The sequence below is a fragment of the Clytia hemisphaerica genome, unplaced genomic scaffold (genome assembly GCF_902728285.1).
Source record: "Clytia hemisphaerica strain Z4C2 unplaced genomic scaffold, Clytia hemisphaerica genome assembly, whole genome shotgun sequence".
Classification (NCBI taxonomy): Eukaryota; Metazoa; Cnidaria; class Hydrozoa; order Leptothecata; family Clytiidae; genus Clytia; species Clytia hemisphaerica.
In genome coordinates this window covers 229,614-254,873 of record NW_027103758.1, presented here as the reverse complement: position 1 = coordinate 254,873, position 25,260 = coordinate 229,614, and the positions used below count along the sequence as shown (strand labels likewise).

Genomic DNA, 25,260 nt, shown 5'->3' with positions numbered 1-25,260 from the left:
TTTACTTTGCTTTATTTCATTTCTAGCAGTTTCCAGTTCTCCAGCTTCACAAGATCATCTCTGTAAGCGTTTTGATTGATGATGTAGCGAGGAATTAGATTGGGCTCTTCCAGAAAAAATTATATTATGTGATTATGAATGTCCGGGGGATCAACTGATGCTTGTCCGAGGGTTAGATTTGTTGTCCGGGGGAATTAAAAGCTCGCGGGGGGGGGGGGTACTAGGGCAAGATGGGTTACGGGGATGCTCCGCTGGTCAGGGTACCTTTTTTACCTCCACGAGTCCCAGGTAGGGTCGCAAAAACACCAAAACAGAAAAATCAGTCCCTCGTAGGGTGCCTTTTTTGGAAAATTTGGGAAAAAAGTAGAAAATTTGAGAAAATTTTGGAATTTCAGTCCCAATCAGGGTCACTTTTTTCGCAAATTTCGAGTCCCACGTAGGGTCCATTTTTCGAACCTCAGCGGAGCACCCCCGTCGGTCGACAAGGGTAGTACCCCCCCCCGGATTAAAAGTCACAATGTCCGGGGACTAAATTTCCAAAAAATGTTATATCCTCCATTCCCCACATCCAATTTTTTTCTGGACAATTTCTTGCTAGGTAAAGGTAAAGGAAAACTTGGCCAGGTTCTATATTTACAGAAAGAACTCGTTATCCAAACCAACCTCACTTGCTAATCATCTTTTGAAAAACCTAAATTACTCCTCGTGCTTCTACTTTTACAAGTTGATTAATCAATTAAAGTCTGTTCACGATAAGTGTGCACTCTTTTTTCTTTTACCTATAACTTTTGAAGGAATTCTTCAATCTTTATAAGTTTGGTATCATTGGAAAGATATTAGTAAGTGGAACAATTTGAAATAAAAAAGTCTTTAAAAAAATCCTAAAAACGAAGATGAAAATGAAGAAGAAAAAAATGAAGATCTTGTAGAGAAGTGCTATAACTTTCATTTTCACTGGAGAGATTCTTTGATCTTAGGAGATCATCACTGTGAAGAAATTTCACTAAAATATTTATTCAATATAAAGTTATGATACAAAGTTAATAAGTGATTGACCCCAAAAAACAGCAGAAAACAGCAGAAAACAGCGTTTTTAGACGTCAATCAGCTTATAACTTTGCTTGATATCTTTTGACTGAATGATTATTTTTGAGAAATTTTTTCACAGTGATGATGTTCGATAATCAAGGATTCACTTCAGTGAAAATGATAGCTATAGCACCTTTCTACAAGATCTTCATTTTTTTCTTCTTCATTTTCATCTTCATTTTTAGAATTTGTTTAAAGATTTTTTTATTTCAAATTGATCCACTCACTAATATCTTTCCAATGATACCAAATTTATAAAGATTGAAGAATTCCTTCAAAAGTTATAGGTAAATGAAAAAAGAGTGCACACTTATCGTGAATAGACTTTAATTTGTTTTTCTATGAGCGTAATTATCCAATTTTATGTGAAACCTTATCTAACATGGTTGCTGGAAACGGAAACATTCAAGTTTATGTAGAATGAACATCCATGGAATCAAACAATCGTTATAGAAATTGTTTATCACCTTAAATGAGGATTATCCAATCATGTGGTGCGAATTCCTCGTGGTTTCTAAAAAAAGTGGCTAGCCAGGGGTGTATAAAAGGGCAAGATAAAAACATAAAATACATTACAGAGCTTAAAGAGCTAAGTTCTTTGTTGAGAGCTTACAGGGTAAATACTTGGTAAAAATGAGGTTGTGGTATTCGGGATCCATCATCTACTGCTTGTTTTTCCTAAACTTCATAACTCAGAGTAAGATTTGATTTATGTGAGTTTGTAAATTCCGCGTCTTTTTTGTAATAGGTGAGGAGGATATATGATGTAAGAGACGCAACCATTTTAGTAAATACCATAGTTTTAATGTAATTAATGTCTTTTTCCTTTAGATTTTTCTCTTCTTGAAAATCCCTTATAAACAGTTGAGGGGTCATATTAAGCAGTTATTGGACAAAGTCGAATCCAATATGCAAAAATATTGGGCGTGCGAGAAAATATATTGGACGAGGCTTCGCCGAGTCTAATATCTTTTCTCGTAGCCCAATATTTTTCATATTGGATGAGACTGCGTCCAAATAAATGGTTTATTATTCGTTCATCGCTAAAATATTTCTCGTTTTCAAACATAATTCCACAGCCAATTCGATTGACTTCAAAATATGCCATCTTTGCCCTGATTGCCAATTATTTTGCATTCGATTGACAAAAATTTGGCAAATGTGGCAAAATTTGAGTGCCATAAATGCCAAATAAAAAAGATGTGGTGAATCTGGCATTCTTGGCATATTTGGAACTTACCTCCGTACGTCTCCATACAAAACACTGCTCCCACTAGACCTATGTTCTTTTCGCTCCAATTTTGCCACTTTTGCCAAAGATTTTCAAAAATAAAAGACCTTCCAATGCTAAAGCAAAACAATGCCGATCGGCAATTTTATTGGTTAAAAAATCGTACGCTTTACAAACGCCGACAGAAAACTGCTGACTAAGCATCACAAAATGGAAATCATAATGGCGGCGTAGCGATGTACAAATTTGCCAAGAAGCTGTGATCTTTTGACATTGAAGTTGTAGATTTGGCATAGTTGGTGAGTATTGCAAATTTGGAAGTCAATCGAATTGGCTGCCAATTTATATGCTCGTAAATCTGGTTTCTTGGTAGTTTTTTATTCAGTACTAGTTATCGCATGATTTCGAGTGCAATACGAGAAATATTTTACGAGTTCCGAGATTTTTCCGTAATATTTTTCCGAGCCTTTAGGCGAGGAAAAATATCGGTAAAATCTCGGAACGAGTAAAATATCGAGTATTGCACGAGAAGTCATGTGATAACTAATTTATTGTCGACTCAAAAAAATTGTCCTCTTTTTGTTTCAAAACTTACTTCCGCCTTCTTCTGCTTCTGTGTAGTTTCGAATGTTTTTATTCGAAAATCTAATTCGAACGTTAGATTCGAACAAAAACATTCGATAACTTCCCGCTGAAAATATTCACACAAAAACAAAACTTTTCGATCATTTTCGATCCAGAAGTTTTGTTTTGAAAAGTTGCAGATTTTTTCAGAGATGTATTTGAAAGTTTCTAGATTGATAATTCAAAATGCAGATGATGTACAGTATTGTTTCGATGAAGAAGAAACCCTCCATCATTGGATTAATCAGATTGATAACATTCAGTCTTTTTCTATTTTTTTGTTTCGATGACATATGGCCATGGAAAAGAATAGCAGAGGAAAGGAGTCCCACGATGGAAATGTATGCTTGTAAAAATGGTTAAAGAACAACATTTTTTCAACAGCAAAACAATTTGGATACTTTCTTGATTATCGTCAAGCTCTAAATGTTTCGAATTTCAGAAGGAAGATGTAATGATTGTTGAGTTGAAAGTCAAGGACGTACGTTGTTGTCGAGAAAGAGAATTAGGAGAGAACTTTTATAAAAATCACTCGTCATTTGGTTTAATACAAGACATTACACTTCCCTTGTTATGTTATGAGAATTTTTATTGGCAAACATTCAAGAATCTCAAGTTATTTTGTATACATTGATAAAAAACTGTTTGGTTACCACACGGACAAATTTGCCAAAAGTTGAAAATATTTGGGTGGTGTCAAGTAGTTTTATAATTTCTTAGTTCATCAGAATTGATTTTAGTGTCTTTTATGGAAGAACTCCAAAGTAAAAGTTAATCTGAACATATTTTTGTTGCGTTTTTCCCTTTGATTCCCAAGTCAGTTTCTCCGAAGGTCAGTTCTTTTCGGCTGTTTTGTTTTGATTTTTCTCCCGCCGCTTACCCAGTCCCCCAAAAGTCAACCCGGTCATATTTCCAGACTAAAGAAATAAATGAAATATCGCAAATATCTCGATGCTCTCGACCAATCAAAACGCTGATATTTTTTTGGGTCGGCAATAATTTCGAATATACAGCTTCCACGGAGGCTACATATTTCAAAAATTGACGTCACACAACGAGTTCAATGACAATTGAGCATCCTTTTTTTGACGTTACGTCACAAAATAAAAATAAGACTTTTTATTGCCGACCCAAAAAAATATCAGCGTTTTGATTGGTCGAGAGCATCGAGATATTTGCGATATTTCATTTATTTCTTTAGTCTGGAAATATGACCGGGTTGACTTTTGGGGGACTGGGTAAGCGGCGGGAGAAAAATCAAAACAAAACAGCCGAAAAGAACTGACCTTCGGAGAAACTGACTTGGGAATCAAAGGGAAAACGCAACAAAAATATGTTCAGATTAACTTTTACTTTGGAGTTCTTCCATAAAAGACACTAAAATCAAATCTGATGAACTAAGAAATTATAAAACTACTTGACACCACCCAAATATTTTCAACTTTTGGCAAATTTGTCCGTGTGGTAACCAAACAGTTTTTTATCAATGCATACAAAATAACTTGAGATTCTTGAATGTTTGCCAATAAAAATTCTCATAACATAACAAGGGAAGTGTAATGTCTTGTATTAAACCAAATGACGAGTGATTTTTATAAAAGTTCTCTCCTAATTCTCTTTCTCGACAACAACGTACGTCCTTGACTTTTCAACTCAACAATCATTACATCTTCCTTCTGAAATTCGAAAAATTTAGAGGCTTGACGATAATCAAGAAAGTATCCAAATTGTTTTGCTGTTGAAAAAATGTTGTTCTTTAACCATTTTTACAAGCATACATTTCCATCGTGGGACTCCTTTCCTCTGCTATTCTTTTCCATGGCCATATGTCATCGAAACAAAAAAATAGAAAAAGACTGAATGTTATCAATCTGATTAATCCAATGATGGAGGGTTTCTTCTTCATCGAAACAATACTGTACATCATCTGCATTTTGAATTATCAATCTAGAAACTTTCAAATACATCTCTGAAAAATCTGCAACTTTTCAAAACAAACTTCTTGGATCGAAAATGATCGAAAAGTTTTGTTTTTGTGTGAATATTTTCAGCGGGAAGTTATCGAATGTTTTTGTTCGAATCTAACGTTCGAATTAGATTTTCGAATAAAAACATTCGAAACTACACAGAAGCAGAAGAAGGCGGAAGTAAGTTTTGAAACAAAAAGAGGACAATTTTTTTGAGTCGACAATAAATTAGTTATCACATGACTTCTCGTGCAATACTCGATATTTTACTCGTTCCGAGATTTTACCGATATTTATTCCTCGCCTAAAGGCTCGGAAAAATATTACGGAAAAATCTCGGAACTCGTAAAATATTTCTCGTATTGCACTCGAAATCATGCGATAACTAGTACATATTGGACAGCAAAGAAGCCAATCAAATGCCGCTATTTACGCGCGTCGGATAATAAAACCAATTAGTAACCGTGAAAAATGATTACCTGTGCAACTCATTTTTTAGAAGAGAACCTACTTCCTTGCTTTGGAACAGATTATTATTTTGAGAAGACATTGTATAATTGGAACGATGCTGAGGTTAGATGCCAATGGCGAGGTGGACATCTCTTTGTACCCAAAGATTTATCGGAATGGAATCTGGTTTATCAGACAGCTAAACAGTAAGTATTGTATATCTCCTTTCGGTATATAGTTGGTTAGCAATGATTCTATAAAGGACTTTTATTCTTAGTTGCCGGCATCTTCTAACGGTTTCGGGATCCTGTAATATGTGCGGCTTTTGTAGAGGACTGTGATTCAGACCCCCTTCTCACAGACCCACTGGGACCCCTTCCCATTAGGAAAATTGGACAAAATATCGTCATGGTCAGTTATTTTCAACCCCACTGGCTGAAAAAGATTCTAGTGGGTCTTTGAGAACGGGTTGTTTCGATATGCAGTTGGTCAGCAGTGATTCTATAAAGAACTCCATTCTAAAATGCTGATATCCTCTAACAGATTCGTGTTTCTGTATGTAATATATGTGACTTTGAGGTCTGTGATTCTCATATAATGGTATTGGTAAATACTTCATTGTAAAAATGGCATCTAACCTCTCTTGAAAAGAGCGCCTCCCTCTAATAAGTGCTGCGTTCTAAAGACCACACCGCATCCCAAAAACAATGCTTCTCGGAATCTTACATAGGCTCACTAGAAATTCTTGACCTTTAATGTCTGTTTTTTGCTTAAACCTTAACCAACTCTTAATAGTGCTGTAGTGACAGCTCCTTGTACCCAATTTAGCCTTCCTCAGATACCACGATGCTTTTTTTAGGTAATACAGTATTTCTTATTGATCATCATTAGGAAAGGAATACACGACTTTTGGCTTGGACTAAACGACAAATTAATAGAAGGAGAATTTATTGCTGTCGATGGTTCTACCTCATTCTACAAAAACTGGAAAGCTGGTGAACCAAATAATTATAACAATGAAGATTGTGGTCATTCTCGGTATGATGGGACCTGGAACGATCACCAATGCTTGACCGCTAAATTTGCGTCCGTATGTAAAATGCCATTCCATGTCGATATGATTGAGTTTGAAAATCACAAATATTATGTTGGAACTGAAAAAGTTACCTGGAGTGAGGCACAGGCTTCGTGTCAATACAGAGGTGCTGAACTTGTCAGTTTTAAAGACATTGACGAATCGAGGTTCATTCATTATGAGGCTGTCAACAAGTAAGTTTTGGTAGAATGTTCTCAATTTCACATACACCTATGTCTCTGTGACATGAATTCTAGTAAGTTTTGGGTAGATTTGACGTTTGGAACCCTTTGAGAGGTTTTAGCCAAAGTATTTTAGAAAATTAATGATCCTCATAGAGATTGAAATGCATTTAAAAAAGGCAGGAAAAAGGCCTTTTCAAATAGGATGTTATGTGGTCTGTTATTTGAATTTCCTCAAAAAGCGAACTTAGAAACATACCTTACAGCACCTGACCCCGAGAATGTAGTAAACCCCGAGAATGTAGATTTCTCATTTTCAAGGATTGTAGCCTTAACGATAGTTCAACTTCATAAAAAGTTGTTTCAGGCCATACTGTTACATATTACTTATTATTTCTAGACAAGAAATTTTAACTTGAATTAATTTTTTACAACGGAAATCTGAATCGAAGTTGATTGGATACTACCCGAATTGAGACATTTTTTAAATAAATCTTCTCTAAATCGAAATCTATTGGAATTAAGTTATGATGATAGGGTATTTTCTTATTCCTAATGAACTAAGGAAATGGGGAAAATAGTCCATTTCAATATTTATTGTTCTAAGTTAGATATTTTGACGAAAATGTTTGACCTACCTTTTGGGGTTAGTTGACCTACAATTTGGGGGCCTTCATAACCTGACATGAAAAGTCTGTCAAATTATATGAAACTTGTTTCTTGTACTTTCATAACATGAAAGTACTACCTGAGAGATGATAAATGTTGACATTTTGAGCTTTTTCGACGTGTCCCAGACCTACTGGGACCCAAGCCCAATAAGAAGATTTGCCTAAGTTTGGAACAATATAATTTCCATCCCCATTGGGATTTTAGTAAAAGATTTTGTCCCGCTGTGGAAAAAAGTTCCACTGGGGCTGTGAGGCAGGGGTGTTGTTACATATTATAACACAAAATTTTCAACCTACAAAATAAAAACAATTTTCATGTCTCTTCTTTTCGTCCTTTCTTTTACTTTTCCTCATTTGTAGCACGATAAAATTAATATCTTTGTTAAACTTTTGTCAGGGTATATTTATAAATCATAAATTTCACTTAGAGAACAATAATTTCCGATGAATACTAAAATTCCGCTCTCAACAACCAAATCTTTTCACCTACATTTTGGGGGTTAAAAAGCGAAAAAATTCAATTTTCAGAATAACAAAGTGCTCTTTAGAATATTGTTTTGGCACAAAATATTTCTAAAATTTGCTGTTATAATTAATCAAATTGAAAAATATCAACATTTTACTATTACTAGATTTAGAGCCATAAAACCAAACCTACATTCTGGGGGTTATAACGAAAGTGGGAGTCAACTTCAAGGACCAAAACAATTAGCCTATCTATCACAAGTAATGAAACTAACCCCTGGGAAAGGATTTTGGGAGTTCAAAATTTCTTTGAAAACATTCAATGTTTTCTAAAATGCAAATCTACATCTTTCAGGCCTGATTCAAAATTCACCTACATTCTCGGGGTCAGGTGCTGTAAAGGAATAAATTGTTGAGAACTAATTTCATACTTTTCGAAATTATCCATATTAATTTGTGTCAGAGCGCTCACTTTTAGACAAAATGCATGAAAAGATTTACCATACCAATCGTGAAAATTAGCTTCCTTACAGTAAAATCTTTGTTGCAATATTACAAAGACCAAAAATCTCACTGTCTACATATAAAGGTATAAAAAGAGATCAAATTTATCTTCTTTATAGACGGGGTTTGGAGAAATTTTGGATTGGTTACACAGATGTTGTTAACGAAGGATCATTCAAATGGACAGACCATACAGAGTTTGGTTTTACTCTTTTCGCTGCTGGAGAACCGAACAACGCCGGGAATGAACACTGTGTTTACCAACGAAAAACGGGATATTGGAACGATGCTAACTGCGAACTAAAGGTCAGATAGTGTTTATTTTCAAAATGTTAGTTATTTTTGTTTAAAAATGAGCAGAAATGAATATTGTGTTGCATAGTGTTACAGAATAACGGATATTTGTCTTTTGATAGAAAAAACGCTAAAATTTGACAACACTTTGTACAAGTTTTCTAAATTTGTTCTCTCCGAAAAGCTACACCTGCCACGACCATACTAGGAAAAACACCGAAGTTTTTTTAGGAATCCACACTGAATTTGTGAGCGATAAAAATGCTTAATAAACACAAAACACAAATGAAACATTTTCTACTTGAATTCAAACAGGCTGGATATGTTTGCAAGAAACCATATTTCAATCCTAACCGTGGTGGTAAGAGCTATCGATTCTTTAAAAGACTTTCAACGTGGGATATTGCTCGACAACTTTGTGAACAACTTAAAGGAAGTCTAGTAACTATTGACTCAGAAGCTGAAAATGAATTTCTCGCTCGAGAGAGTGGAAACAGGTAAGTTAATTCACTGTCACAATGCAATGTAAACAGAGTGGGGGAGCATGGGCGTTCTTGAGCGACTTGTTGATCTTGCGGGATTTTCTTTGTCACTGACCCCCGCCCGTCATACGCTAAATTAAATTCTCGCCAAAATTAGCTTTTTCCCTGATCCACCAAATTAAAATTCCTACGAAAAAACTTTTTCAGCATCCGCTAAATTAAATTCCCGCCAAAATTTCTTCCCATTTGTACATCCCATTTTTTGAAATCAGAAATCCAAAACTAAGAATACTTTAACGCAATAATGACCAGTAAGTGAGGGCTGTACTGAGAAATATTGCGACCAATCAATAACCTATTCAAGCTCCCAAAAGCGAGCCAAAAATGACCTGTATTTAAATCACAAAAAGGGTTACTTTACTTTTCCAGAGGATTTAGTGGAACATGGATTGGTTATAATGACAAAGATGTTGAAGGAACCTTCAAATGGGTGTCTGGTGCAACCACGTGTTACAAAAAATGGTTATCAGGGCAACCATCGTCACCAGATTGTGTATTTTTGAACCCATTCACCAAGTATTGGAGTACCTCGACGTGCGGATTTACAAGACCTTATATTTGTGAATTCAATTTTTAAATCTTTTTTTAAAATTTGTTTAGAGAACGACAAACCCTAACCCTTACCCTAACAAAGAACGACATATTTAGCCATCCCAAACCCCAACCTTGTGTTTAATGACCAGGGGTTTAAAGAACGATAAAATATGCATGCGCAAGTCTCTATTTGGGTGAGCTGGAAACATTACACGAACGGATTTAAAAATGCGTGTTAGAAAAGCTAGACGATACGGTTGGGTCCTGGTCATTCGTTCCTGTAAGTTAGTTTGATTGGAGAATAACGTACCATTTGTAAGCTTTAGATGTTACAATTCTTTTCCATTAGCTCAATTCATCATTTCCTTATTTTTGCAGTATAAAGTAAAAAAAGAAATTAGTCAAATAGAATCAAAAAATCATAGAAAAGAACTTTGTTTGCTTGGTCCGATTGCTCTGTTTGAGGGTAATATTAGAGATTGAACTCTAGCCCCTCGGGCTTTAAGCTCAATGGTCAAAAGTCGCAATGTTCGGGGGTAAATTTCCAAAAAATGTTCAGCACCCACCCATATTAAATTTTTTTGCCAATTTTCCTTGATTTATAGTAATTCGTCACTGCACCTGTTAATATCAAAGTTGTTCACAAAGAAAAAAGTATATTTTAAGTTAATGACGCCTGGATTTCTATTCTAAACACTTTTCAATCACGTAAACAGAGCTACTTTTTGACTTTTTTTGACAATCGCTCTGGAAAAGACTGCCGAAAGTTCTCTTTGATCTTTTGTTATCCACAGGAAACTATTTTGTGCGAACACATGGGACAAAGCTAGGACAAAGGGGTGTACGCACGAAGAAGAAGCATTTTGATTTTAATAAATTCAAACCAGAATAATGACTTTTGATATTTTGATTGTTCAACTTTTGTTTTAACAATGAATTTTGGACAACAAGAAAGTACAAAAATCTTTCTAATATGCTCTCAGCTTGACATAAACAGGCGTGCTGTGAAAACATGTAAAAGCTGTGAAAAGAGTAGATCTTACATAAATTGTTCATTTACGTATCCGAAAATATTACATAAGTTGGAATAAAAAGTAAGAGAGTTAAGAAGCTTCTGAAACTGTTTTGGTAGCAATTTTTATTTTAGCTAGGGTTTACATAAACGAGTATACATAACTAAAAAGGATTTACGAAAACGTTTGTACAATTTACCTTACATGGATAAGAAACTACTCAGAAAATAATTTCATTTTTCAACATTCTATTTCTAAAATAATCTCATTCACAAAAATAACAAGACACAAAATATCATTATTCCAAAAGAAAGTGCATGTATGCACTGAAAACCTACATGCTTACAATAATACGAAATATTTGAAAAAAAACTAAGTGTTAAGAATTCTATGCATAAAAATATGTAGGAAAATTTTTCTAGTCAAAGAAATAGAGGCAACATGTAACGGCCTCTCAATGCACCACCGGAACAAAAATCATCACATTAAATATGGGTTATTCGGTTTTTCTAAAGTTCTTTTTTATTCAGTTCAAGAATGTAGCGCAAGTCATACTTCGTCATACTACTTATCACCTTGCAATTGCAATAAGCCGCGAGATCACTTCCTCTGATTCTGAAAGGGCTATCCTGGTGAGGTACTCAGCTAGCCAAAAGATATAGTTCACATGAGTTAGTACAGGTCCATAGGACCCGAAAGCACAAACCATAGCTGGAAATTATCAGCTCTGTCATTGTTGTATTTTCAGATATTCTCCAAAGTAGCTGTTCTTGAGGGATGTCCGTTATAATCACTAAGATCTGGTGACAAACCGACATCTACTTGGCTGGAGAGCACTAACGATCAAACCACTCTTAAATTTCTCTAGGGCTTTTTCATTTCTCTTTTTTCTCCATCTCATTCAGCATAACTGCTGCACGATACATTCTCAACATTGATTGTGATATTCCTGAAAAAGTGTAAAAAGGAGTTGAACTACTACTACAAAAATAGAGCATTGCATTCGGCTACAATGCACAAGCTCGTGGGTTCAATCCCTGACGGCCGGGTCATAGCGAAGACCTTGTACTTGGTACTGGATGCCTCTCTGCTTAATGCTCGGCAATCAGAGAACAATTAAGGGTTAGTAGAGCAATCCAGTGGCGCCCTTCCCTACTTTTTAGTAAATGGCTATCGAAAAAGGAGCTTTCAGTTCAAAACCGACTGGATTATAAAGAATCGCCTTCAAGTCTCAAAATCAGCCTCGAAATCAGCTTATACTTGGATGTACCTTAGATTGGCTTAAAGCAAATGACCTTCAAATACCTGTTACAAGTGTTTCGAAAGTAAACAAAGTCAGCTAAAACGGAGTACATTTGACATTAGCTTTTGAGCGCGGTAGTGATCGTACGATAAAGGTTGAGCTATATGTGACCAATCGAGATCTCAAAACAAAACCCTTATTAACACGATTAAAACCGTCACTGGAATCTCAATATTAAACCTCTTGCTGGAATCCAATCTTTGAAACTTACCTTTTGATGCTGCCACGTCAAGCACGCGTTGCGGCAACATCATTTTCGGGTCGTCGTAATACGTCAACAGGAAATCACATCCATTCTAGTAAGTGTACAAAAATAGAAGAGTTTAAAAAGTGTGAAGATTCTGCTTTTCAAAAGTGACTTTTCAAGATGCAAAAACCTATTGGACCTTATTCTCAAAGAATTCTTGAGTTTACGCCCCATACTTCCCATGACGATTTCGAGAAAAAGTGTATTAAAGTTCAGATATATTAAGAAGAAGTAATTAAAACACTTAAAACACTTATCGTGGTCTGTCTGTCTGACAGTAGGTAGAACTGACGATTTAAAAAAAAGCGCAATGTCATATGTCAATGACAATGATTCAGCCAAAAATATGATGCAATGTTTGTCGAGATTACATCATGGAAAAACAAAACATGTCTGTACAATGATAAGCAGATAAGAAAGTCTGATGAAAGTACTTTAAAGGGATTTAAATATACCTTATCAAATTCTTGATGTGGTTTGATGATCAGTTTGGAAACATAAGTTTCCACTCGCTCGACCTGTTTGTCGTTAGGTATGTCTGTGTTATCTGTTGCTTTCGAATACAAAAGCATAAACTTTTTTTCAAGGTCAATCTAAAAAAAAAAGAGAAACAATGAATTATAAAAAGCTTAGCGTAAAGCTCCAAAATGATAGACAATTTTAAAGTTCTTTGTGACGGTTAGAGCAACAACAAGATTGTACTATCACAGCAATTAATAGTCTTTTTTAAACAAACTCTTAACAAACTGACCCCAAGAAATAATTTCAAACGTTATTAGTTTACCCCTCAACCTTCAAGCATAAAATTTGCCTTACCTTGCTCCTTCGAAGATAAATATATTCTCTGGTAGAGAAAGGGTATGGACATTTGGTGACCCAGTGCACGAGATCAGTGGATGTTAGTTTGTCACTGTCAACAACGTCTAGTTGGAGAACATAATCGTCCCATTTCCGCCTGTAAGGACCATCCACCTGATAAAAGAGGAGAGAATTATATGATAACATTGTACCTTAAGGGAAGAAATTTTCGCGGAATTTAATTTCGCGAATTGGGGCGTAATTCGCGAAATTAAATTCCGCGAAACACACTAAAATTGTTAAATCGCGAAATTAAATTCCGCGAAATTCGATTTTTTTTCTTCTTCTTTTATTTTGTTGTTTTTGACCAGGTGTTACCAAAAAAGATGGACACAATTGATTTTTAAGCATTATAACCAGTTATAACGTGTATTTTTTATCAAATATTTAAACAACTCCGTGATGCTTAAAAGTTAATCTAAGTTGATAACTTCTTCTCAATCGCTAAATTAAATTCCGTGAAACTTTTGAAATCGGCTCATTCGCGAAATTAAATTCCGCGAAAATTTCTTCTCGCGAAAATTTCTTCCCTTAAGGTAGCATTTATATAGAGACATTGGCTATCAAAAGTGCCGAAAAAATAAACAAATGAAAAAGGAGCTTTAGGAAATTGAATGAAAAGGAAAATTTGTCAAGGAAAATCTTGTTTCAAAACCAAAATGCAAAATGTTTAAAACTTGATAAAGGAACAAACCTGAGTCTGAAATAATTTTTGGGCGGATATATCTGGAAAGGTTGCTTGAACTAAAAAAAAACAAGGATAATAATATACAACTTAAAATTTATGAGTTTGGATACCATACCATAAGTTTATATCCTGCAGTTTTTCATCCCGACACTGTGCCTGTCATAGTATACCTACATAATACACAACCTAGACAGGAATTAGTTGAACAAGCACATTTCAAACGAATGATTTAGAAAAACACGTTTCAACCAGATTCAAAAACATTCAAAACTAATTTATACCTCTGTATTCATAGAGTCCACTTTTTAGTCTCCTCCTGAAGACTACATATTTTTCATTGTCCAGAAAATGTGACCATTCATTGTTGGGGTTTTGATGAAGTTGCTTTTTGTTTTCTTGCAAAAAATGAGATACATTTTCATTCCAATAACTAAAATAAAAAATATGACAATGCAATTACCTTTAAACATGATCGTTCTTGTATCTTTCAATCAAAACGCTCAGGGATATTCAAAACGAAACTTTGCCCTACCAATTTTCAATTACACTATTAGCGTGTTTTGCTAAAAAACATAAACAAACAATTTATGATTAATAAACAATAAACTTACTTTTCAACTTCATCTTCATCTATCCCTTTATGTAACCAACATCCAAGGAAATTCAATTTATTGGCTTTTTTTTCATCTTCTATTATAGACTCACAACGACATCGCTGTACTACAACATCAGATATTTTGGGTTTTTGTTCCAGTTGTGATAAAATCTTGTCTCTCTTTTTTAATTTAAGGGGTGGCTTTAAATCAGGAACTGTTTGAAAGTCTGAACATTGTTGGTGATATTGAGCAATAAAGTCTCTCATAAACGTATTATTTTTAAAATTGTAATCACACTCTGGTCCTTCTGGCGATAATGACGTCACAAGATTCGATCCGGTATCACAAGCTAACGCTAACAACTGATATTGAGTTTGTTTATTTGTTACTGCTACCCTTATTTCTGAGAATTTTGTCAACATTAATTGCCTTGTTCGGCTATTTCTCAATTGTGCCAAGTCTTTCCCTGTAGTCTTTTTAGTAAAATTTCTAATTTCGTTTCCAACAACACGAGCTGCTACAGATATACCATTTTTCTGTATCCTTGGTGGCAATTTATCTGAATCATATCGTGTTGATGTTGGTATATGATGATGAAGAAGATTTTCCAATTTATTTCTCGTTAGATTAACCCAACTTTCTTTTCGCCTCATCTTTAAAAATATCTAGAAAAGTTCAAGTGAATGTCTTATTAATTAAAACTAGTTTTGAAATAACAAAAGTACCTTCTTAATTTCTTTTCTAATAAGAATATAATGACAAAGGCTAAATAGCAATTTCAATTATTTGCTACAACTTTCACAAAACTTTAAAACTGGTATTTTCAACACCTATCTGGAGGCAAATAAATCCCTAATACGCGCACAGGAGAAGATTTGCAGGATTATTGGTGCTAATTTGGGAGAATTTGAACAAAACTTATTTATAGGCAATATCTTATTTCCCACTGGTTTTACTTGCATCCATTGAAGTGTAGAGTAATTAGTTGTTAGACCGTCTTGCTCACCTAAAGGAGTATTGTTGAGCCACGCCAATCTCGCACTAATGTAAACATCTGTAAATCTACCATATGTGTAGATATTAGAATCTGTAAATCTACTATATGTGTAGATACCTTAATGCCCTTAATTTTTGCGCGCCCTTAATTTTCTAGCACTACCACTGCGCGGAAATTAAAGGGTGCGCAAAAAAGGCCTATTTTCGTAGTTACGGTATAAATACTATCCAGACAATCTAAAAAGAATGACAAATAACTATTAAAAGGCGACAAAAAGAACGACAAACCTTAAACCCTAACTATCAAAGAGCGACATATTTCAAACCCTAAACCCTAACTATCTAACCAGGGTTCCCACAGCTTTCAAAATTTTAAATTTAAGGAGAATTGAGGAGAATTAAGGAGGATTTTTTACTTTTTTGAGGAGAAATCTGTAAAAATTTGAGGAGTTTTTCATATAAGTTTAGAAAAATTGAGGAGATTTTCCAAGGAGATTTTCAAGCAAGAAAAATTGCAAGTAAGTTAAAATAATTTTAGTAAAATTGGTCCTGGGCGGCAATTAAGGGGCCTTAAATGATTTTTAACATTGGGGCGTTTTAAAAACCCCATGTAGTGCTGCTTGCTCTTTAGCGCCCCCTCAAAAAAGCTCCGTTGGGGGGTCGTGGCCCCTTTCCCTGCCAGAACGCCACTGATGTTGAGTTATTGAAAAACAATAAAGAGATGTGCGAGCGCAGCGAGCGGAAGATTTTCCATGTTATTCTTGAAAATCAATTTTCGAAACATCTTTCAAAGGCCAGCGATACTACCTTGAACGTTTTTTTTAATTTTGGTCAAATTTAATTGAGGAGATTTGAAGAAAATATTGGAGAAAATCGAGAAAAAGTAGGAGATTTGAGGAGAATTGAGGAGACATTTGAAATTTAAGGAGAATTGAGGAGATTTGAGGAGCTGTGGGAGCCCTGCTAACATTTCCAGACAATTTAACACTAATTTAACCCTAACCCTAACTATCAAAGAACAACATATTTCAAACCCTAACCCTAACTATCAAAGAACGAAACGACATATTTTGCCCGACCGAAAGTGACTGTACCACCCCTACCGATTCACTCCTTTTTGTTTATCACGGGAATTAACTGCATGTGGTTTAAAAGAACGATAAATTACGCATGCGCATAAGTCTTTATGTTAAAGCATTTACCAAATCTACACATATGGTAGATTTACAATATCTACACATATAGTAGATTTACGGTTTCTAATATCTACACATATGGTAGAATTACGGATGTTTACATATCTACACATGGTAGAAATAAGTGTGAGAATGTGTTGGTTGAGCTGACTTTCAGGTATAGTTGTTTCGGAGACCAAAATGATCTATCACTTTAGACTAAAACTCTTATATCAAGATTACAGGAATTGGAGTCGGGCCCATTTTACTTTCGTTTTCAAGTGTTTCAAAACTTTTCACTTTTTTGCACCAATTCTTCAAAAAGAAAATATTTAAGATTTGAAAGTTCTTCTTTTATTCAAGGCTCGAAATAACGATTTCAGTCGGTCGGACAAAATGTCCGATCAGGGTTGCTTTAGCTTGAAAATTATGATTTTTGGGTCGGACATGAAGCTATTTGGGTCGGACAATGTCCGATGTCCGACCGTTATTTTGAGCCCTGTTTTATTCAATGATTTTTTTACAGCACTTTGTTGGCGATCTAACTCTTGCATGAAATTCTCACTTTCTTCAGAGAATTGAAGATGAGAAATAGTCTACACCTTAGGATCACGAATTAAAATAAATAAAAAAGGTGTTTTATGAAGGCATATAGAGGCCAGGGGTGCCAAAAAGAAGGGCAGTATGAAATACGACAATCTCATTGGTGGAAATTAAAAAAAAACAGTCTGTGAAGGAGTGCTGGGAAGCAATCAGTAGAAGAGACCACTTTCGTTTTTATTGAAGATTTGGATATAAATTTCTCACAGGAATAACTTGTCAATATGTGTTATGTCAACTTGTCAGCATTGTATTGTTGCAGAGGGAAAGATAAAAGAGGTGAGCCTAGCCTAGTTTCTAATCCTGATATAGGCGTTTTAGTATAAGCTGTCTATTGAATAACAAATTACTCCAGCCAGGAAAATGGTATGAATTATCTTGTACCTAAGTAACAGCTGTGTTATGAAAGAAAAATCAATTATATATCCAGACTATCTTATCGACCAGACAATGTCAATCAAACAAGTTTGAACAAAAATCATGTATGAACCAATCAAATGTAATGGAACGTAATAGAATCTCAATCGAATGGACAATTCCTGGGTGTGTTCAATTGTGTTCGATTGCATTTGAATAACGTTTGATTGATTGTCAATTACGTTCAATTGATTGTCAATTACTAGCCTGGGAATCCAAGCGTTAAACTTTTTCCACAGTCTAGCTTATGATATTTTTGCTGCTTGTTTAACAGTTGGCGTAGGTAACGCGCCTGCAGGGAAATTTTTCCCCTGCAATGCAGGTTTAGTCTGATCGGCCAGATTTTGTGCCTATTACAGTACTTACCATAGCAGTACTTTAGCACACATTTTGAAAATTTGGATGTGCGCGCTTAATTTATGGAAAAAGCTTGACACTGCAGAAAAAAGGAAAACAAATTAAAATGAGAACATAGATTCATTTAGAAACAAAATGTCTGTTGGTTGGAAGTCTAATAACATGTGGCTGATGTTTTAATGTGGTTTTTGGTAGTTTTGAAAACGTCTTTTAGAGCTTGTATAAGCTAGTTTTTATGGTAAGTTGACTATGTGTGTTTGCCTGGGTTTCCAAAGTTAAAAAATTCTGTCAACAAGGGTTTGCACACTGATTGTTAATAACATTCTGTGTCAGACTAATCTACCTGCACCATGCTCTATAATCTTAGAACTTAGTGAGGTGAGGTATTTTTTGTTTTTTCCAAAATTATGAGCTTGGATTCCCAGGCTAGTTAATTACGTTCAATTGAACAGGCTAGCTCTAAGCTCTAAAACAGCGTCTAATAACATGAAAACCAGAATATGATTCTTCAATCAATGGGAACCAAAACTATTAAGTGCACCTAGAAACATCAATATGTCAGATCTAACAAAATTAATAACCGCACTGTCATCATTGACAATAAAACAAAAAATTTTCTGTCAAGAGTTGTAAACGTTCCAGCAACTTCCATCGAAATGATCTGTCACAGCTAAGTCTACCATTTTTAGCGCGGTCTGAGGATTGAGCCAAGAACGCTCACAGAACGAACGCTCACAGAACGAACGCCTGCAAGCCCCGCGCGGGTGAAAAACGTTTATCTGTCAATCAACTTCTTCACGATAGTGCTGCGGATTGTCAGTTGATAGTATTCAATTATCATTATCCCTTTATTTTCATTCCCAGTCATTCCAGGGGGTACAGAGGCAGGGTACTAACCCATAGGGTACTAACTTGATTTTTTACTAAAATTTTGTTTAGTACCACCCACCCATATTTAGTACCGGGTACTACTTCATTTTTGCTGTAAAAAATAGGGACAACACCCCTAAAATCTTAAATTTTACAGATTAGACCAAGAGAGGGGTACTATTGTTAGTTTTTCAGACTGAAAATTGACAGATAATTCAAGCAAACTATCAATGATGGAGTCAGAAGCTTTTGTCCTTTGATTTTCATCACACACTTCTTGACCATTTTGGAAGTTTTGTCTTCAAAAAAATCAAAAAATTTCTCAAAAGAGTAAAAAAATTTGTTGATTAAAAAAATTTCAAATCAAAAAAAATAATATTTGAAAAAAGTCAAAATATTACCTGATATTACAACAAACTACTTTTTTTATTGAAAAACAGCAAAATTCTGTGAAAAAGTACCCAAATAGTATCCTGTACTTGCTTGAAGAGTGAAAAATACATACCCCCACCCCCAAAGTAGTACCGGGTACTAACTTTTTTGAAATGCATAAATAGACATCACCACCTGGCTATGGGTCAGTACCCTGTGTCTGTACCCCCCTGGTCATTCCTAGAACTTTGGCAAAAAAAGAAAGAAAAAAAAAGTTGAATTTTTTACTGCTCTATTCACATACTGAATTTGAAATATCTTCTATGTGGTATTTTTTTGCAAACTTCAAAAAACTGATTTTTGACTTTATAGACCTTTTTTCAAAGAGGACGTCCTGTTGAATAATTATGTAGTCCAGCCATAAAAACAATGATAGAGCCATGCATAATTACTGTATCATGCATATTGTAATAATTATGCGTGGTTTTATCATTGTTTTTCTGGTGGACTACATAATTATTCAACAGGGTGACCTCTTTGAAAAAAGGTCTATTAGATTAGGTGCTTGCGTGCAGCATAGGGTACAAAGTCCAAATTATGTGCCTTTCATCCCGTAATTTTTGTATGAAAAGTTAAGTCTATACTGCTGTTGAGCTTTGATTATGTTCGATAAGTTTGATTTCAATTACAGTTTTAGAGCTAAGTGTGGGCGGCCGCCAGCAATACGCTAATGGAAAATCAGATAGGAGGAGCGAGAGCACATAAGCACTGCACGAGATTGATTAAAGCGAGCAAATATAATTGAATCAATCAAACATAATTGAATACAATTGAACCTAATCGAAGCATCGGCAAATCCTGGGTAAAATTCGATTAAGATTCAAATTGCATTCGACAATTGAATTGCAAATTATTCAATTGCTTTCGATATTGTGTTCAATTGAATTGATTTGGCGTTTGATTCAATTTCTTCCCAGCCACAAAAATTTCCTCCCTTAAAGTATGAAATTATCATTTGAAAACTTTATGTTGGAGTACCAAACCACTATTTCTTCATTTCTGTTTGCTATTCCCAATTCCTGCAGAGAAAAGAAAGGAATATAAAGCAAACCAAGGTGCATAAAAATTGCCAGAGAGTTTCAAATATTTGGTAAATCCTACTGCACTGTAATCAGAAAAATATCCCTAAGAATTATACAAAATACTTACCGACTTACCATGGAAAATTTCGAGTAGAGACACAACAAACAGGATTGGAATTTGACTGAAAAAACTATTTATGAACTACACGAGCTATCTTCTCCCAGTCAAGTTTGCAGCAAAAATGACGTCAAAAGCAAGAAACGGGTCAAAGTCCAACGATTTTATATTTTACAGAACCAACATTCTGCAATTTACTCAGTCCAAAGTCCATAATTTACCCGCGCGCATTTTGACGACCGCCGACAGAGCAGTAAAGTAAGTGAAGTTTTCAAGCTGGAAAAATGGCGTCGAAGTTGCTGTCCGATTCTTTTTGATTTTCTTTTAAGTATAATTTTGTCAAATTTCTCATTTTTAAACTCTTTTCTTTTTATTTCTGTATACCTTCCTCTGTTCTTTATCAAATGAAGATTTTGATACCAGACCCATAGCCGGGTGGTGGTGTCTTTTTTTCCTTTAAAAGTCTGAAAAGTCAAGTTGGTATTGATGGGGGTGGGTCCCCCTTTTTTTAGAAAAAAGAGTTATCCTCAGTTGGTATTGATACCAAAATAGGGGGTGGGTACCCCTTTTTTTAAATAATATGATTCAGAAAGTTGGTATCCATATCAAAATGAAAGCAAAACTTTCCTAATTTTTGCCCTTATAGCTAGAAAATACCCCGGGGTATATCAGTCTAAACAGGTTTCAATTGGATTTGTTTTAGCTTTTGAGTATAATGACTGTAAATGACCAGGCGTAACTAATCGAAAAATTCGATTACCGAAATCATCGAATTTAATCGAAACTAATCGAAGCGATTAGACTTCGATTAGTCGAACTCATCGAAGACTAATCGAACTAATTGAGATTCAAAAAAGGTTGGAAATTTCGATTAATTCGATTAGATTCAATAAGCTTCGAATATCTTCGATTACTTCGATTAGGTTTCGATAAATTCGATTACTTGACTTCGATTACTTCGATTAGCCGTAGATTAATTTGATTACTAGACTTCGATTTTTAAATGATATTTTTGTTTAGACGAGGTGAATCGCATAATTTGTTTAACCGCCTCTCATACTTCACTGACGATGTCTTTTTCCATTCTGTTTTTAGATCCCGTTCGCCGATCGATCAAGCTATCGGAAAAATATGGCTTCGAAGATCTGGAACATGTTCTTCGGAAGTTGACTTGAAGAATAGACCTTCTGATTTTCGGCCCTTTTTTGAAATGGCGAATAAGAAATAATGACGTAGTCACTAATAATGAAGCGACCGTGATTGGAAATTCCATTGTGTTCTACGAAAGCCAGTTGTATACAATCTTTGATTCACTAAACGAAAAACAATGTCTATTCTTCGTATTTTCATTCTAAAGTTAGGACAGAAAATTGTTTACGTTTTATAACGCGAATCGCCTATTTGCAGCCCAAGATGAAGGCGTTGTAAAGTGATATGGAACGGAGAAATGAAAAAGAGTTAATTGTTAAATAATTGAAAAATATCAAATGCCGTCATCATGTCATTTTTAATTACTACAACACTATCCCAAGAGGCTTGTTAGTGTTCTGAGTAGCTAGGAATAAATGTTCAATATTAATAGTCAATCATTGTTCATGTGAATACAATGTCTTTTTATATTTTGTATAGTGATAATTTAGGAGTTAAAATGTTATGTATTACTACTTTCCAGAAGAAGAAAGTGGGAAGGGTAAGGCTCCAAACACTTTACAACAGGATAAGAACATTTATTAAAGAAACGGACGTCGCGGTCTCATAGTGGGAACCCCCCCTAACTTTAGGGGGGGTTGGAGGTTTTCAGAAAAATTTAAGCAGGTGGGGGTTAGCCTGCTCACAAATCTTAGGTGGGGGTTACTTTTTTCAGGTGGGGGTTGGAGAGTTTATTTACTAGTTTTCTTATTTTGATTCAAAAACTTTCTTTCAACCCTGCTCATCATAAACATATACATTGACAGTAAAAATCTATTTCTTCCCAAGTCTAATAATTATAACAAAAGATGTATGAAGTATAAAAAGCATAGAAATTATTTTCAAGTGATTAACCTTGCTTACCCTCAAAATTGTTAAAACAGTCAAAAACCTTTTTCAGGTGGGGGTTGGAAACTTTTCAGAATTTAGGTGGGGGTGGTCCAAGAAGGTGGGGGTTGGGTCGGTAGCATTTTTCAGGTGGGGGTTACCCTATGCAGGTGGGGGTGACTTTATTCAGGTGGGGGTTGGAGGGGTGCTGCCCACTATGGGTCTCTCGTCCTCCCTAGGAAATATCTTTTGACGAAAGGGATTATTTCTAAAGCTACAGGCTTGATAATGAGACAGGGTACAATATGAAGACATAATTTTCCGTTCGTTCATATGTTGTTCATTCTCTCGGGGGTCTCTCTCACATCCCCTGGCTTAAGTCATCTCTGAGACAGGGGTACAAATATTTCTGCAAGCGGAAATTGAAAAAAGGGGTAAGAAAGTATGACACGGTGGAGCCCCTTCCTAGTGGAACAATTGATAATAAACAATCGGCCCGGTGAGAAGCCCAGACATTCGAGAACTCAATCTCGAACTGAAAAATATTTATTTTCTATATTCCTTACCGTTTCATTGTCCTTCATTTTTCCAAAGGGCATAAAAATTCTCACCGGGCACTGAGAGAGACGGTGTTATAAAGTATTTTCTTTCGCTAAGAAAGAATAAAAAGTACATTTTCCAAGTAAGGGCCTAAAAAGTTTGCTGCCAACTACAAGTATACTATGCATCTGAGCATTCAATACCATATAAAATTAATTCTGTCTCATGTCTTTGTGTTCATGGCGATCCCACGCTGGTTCTGGATTCATTAAAGTGCCACCATAATACCCCTGTCTCAGTGACTCAGTTAAGTTTTGAAATCGACCATCGGAGTGGCTATGAAACAAGTAAAACGTCACACCCACCGGGTCTGTATTTGTGAGCAAAAAAACTTTTCGCCGGAGTACGGAAAATTCACTTTTAAGCATTGTTCCTAGAATTCATTAATAATTTTTTTTTACGATTTTCACTGGGTTGACCTAGTTGTAGTAGAGGTGTCAAAATACCGACAGTACTCCAAACAGCCACAACCTTTGATTCAAATACTTTTGCTTGCTTCGTTTTTGCATTGTTGGAATCTTCTTCAAATTCTGCGTCGATCGGTAGGTGATTTGTAGGCACTTAAAGCAGAACGAAGGTCACCGGAGCCTCTGAAAGTCAAACTTTCGATGAAATTCAATGAGGTCAAATTTCTGAAAATGACTTGGCAGTGAACAAGTGAATTAGGTCATTTTTTGTATTTTTTTTCACTGGTTTCCATCGGGACGATCCGTTCACTGATACAGGGGTGTATCATACGTTTTCTCTTATCAATTTGTCGATAAATCTTAGAGTCAACCAGAGCGTTATTGATAATCTTCTCCCGTCTCTCAAGTATCTGAGATTGTTCAGTACAACCTGAATAATAACGGGAAAACAAAAATATACGATGATCGGGTTAATTTCTCTACTCTTTTTATCGGCTCAGCTATCACACCCAGTATCACTACGAAACTGGAAAAAAGTTAGCTTTTCACGGGGCATTAGTAGCAGTCGAGTGATACTTGAGACAGGGGTATTTAATGGATGCTAAACGTCAAAACAACATTCATTTATAACGCCCATAAAACAACGGGATATGTACACTGGGTTTTTTCAGGCGAAGTTTCTATTAACCTAACCCAGCCTGTGCTAGATTCTTCTAGGGTAAAAAAGAAATACGCACCTGCTGAGTGTGATAGTTTTCTGCTTTTAGATTCAATGCTATCTTTCGTAACCGCGGAATATAACGACCATACAACATGTGTTTGATGACATCGATCGATGCTTTGATGAAAATTTGATTTTCGTAAGTGGTCCAGTTTTTCTAATGCTCTTCTTTTTTATTCATTTATTTACTTCACCCTTTTCATTTTCCTCTGGAACGAAACGCAAGCGTCAAATTAAAAAAACAACTTGGATTTAGCTAATGTAGTCAGACCTTTCAGAACCGTTTCATTTTCTTACATCGCACTTTCTATCATGAATTCAACTATACTTTTAATAGCGCACACTAATTAAAATTTTATTATCAATGATACTAAACGTACTACCCAAATAGATATCCCGTAGGTATTACACTTTTATGACACTTGTAATTTTTGAAAAATGGTATTGCTTCACCACAAAATATAGAGTGTTTGTTTGTTACGAATTACGGCCCGTCAAATGCTATCCACTTCACCCCGAAACGAGTGACTCGATTTTCTTGTATTCGATTGAAGATTGTTCCTCGTAGAAGAAACTTTTGAAAATGAAATTTTCTACACTCGCGAATTAGACCCTATTCGTCAAGTTCTACGGTTTTATATTAACCCTAGTTTCGTCGGAAAGATACAATTGGCCCATAACCTTCCAATTCTATCCGAGTCATCCCGCCTTACAGTATTCTAAACTTTCTATCTATTTGGTTTGTCCATCGATTGTTTTCTTCTCCGGAGCTCAAATCTAAATGATTTTTATGATTATTTTGTCTGCCGGGGCAGATTTAAAAACGGAGCTCTCAAAGCCAAAAGTGACCTGTTGAAGGCATTTTATTCTCATCCAAAATGCGTTATCCTGAGTGGTTTTAACAAAAGCGCCAAATTAAACGGTGCCCGTCCACCAGTAACGAAAATAAAGCCTGGGATACACGGGAACGAAGTTGATCTATCGCTACGATTAAAAAAAACGTGCCGCTCAAAAACAAAGAAAACGATAGATTCAATCCGTTGCCTTAAATACGGCACATATCTTAAACGCTTCATATATATTCTTGTTGGAAAATATTGAAGATTCCACTCTAGTCCTTCAGGCTTTAAGCTCAATAGATTTGAGGATAGATTTGATTTGATCAGAGGTAGAGTGAACTGAAGATCGCATGGCCC

General features: G+C 35.3%; 2 protein-coding genes across 2 annotated transcripts; one reads left to right on the top strand and one right to left on the bottom strand.

Moving 5' to 3' along the window:
* Positions 1–1,651: 1,651 nt before the first annotated feature.
* Positions 1,652–10,272, top strand: LOC136805561 (macrophage mannose receptor 1-like). The gene is made up of 6 exons (XM_067062127.1): positions 1,652–1,786; positions 5,411–5,567; positions 6,253–6,630; positions 8,378–8,564; positions 8,868–9,049; positions 9,464–10,272. The coding sequence occupies exons 1-6, from the start codon at positions 1,723–1,725 to the stop codon at positions 9,669–9,671; spliced, it is 1,176 nt and encodes a 391-aa protein (XP_066918228.1). The 5' UTR covers positions 1,652–1,722; the 3' UTR covers positions 9,672–10,272.
* A 468-nt stretch (positions 10,273–10,740) lies between these two features.
* On the bottom strand, positions 10,741–20,411 carry LOC136805546 (stAR-related lipid transfer protein 7, mitochondrial-like). Its single transcript, XM_067062116.1, has 8 exons — positions 20,330–20,411; positions 14,349–14,998; positions 14,019–14,167; positions 13,744–13,793; positions 13,008–13,163; positions 12,647–12,784; positions 12,156–12,240; positions 10,741–11,590 (listed from the first exon to the last, which is right to left on the bottom strand). The coding sequence occupies exons 2-8, from the start codon at positions 14,984–14,986 to the stop codon at positions 11,517–11,519; spliced, it is 1,290 nt and encodes a 429-aa protein (XP_066918217.1). The 5' UTR covers positions 14,987–14,998; positions 20,330–20,411; the 3' UTR covers positions 10,741–11,516.
* Positions 20,412–25,260: the final 4,849 nt, after the last annotated feature.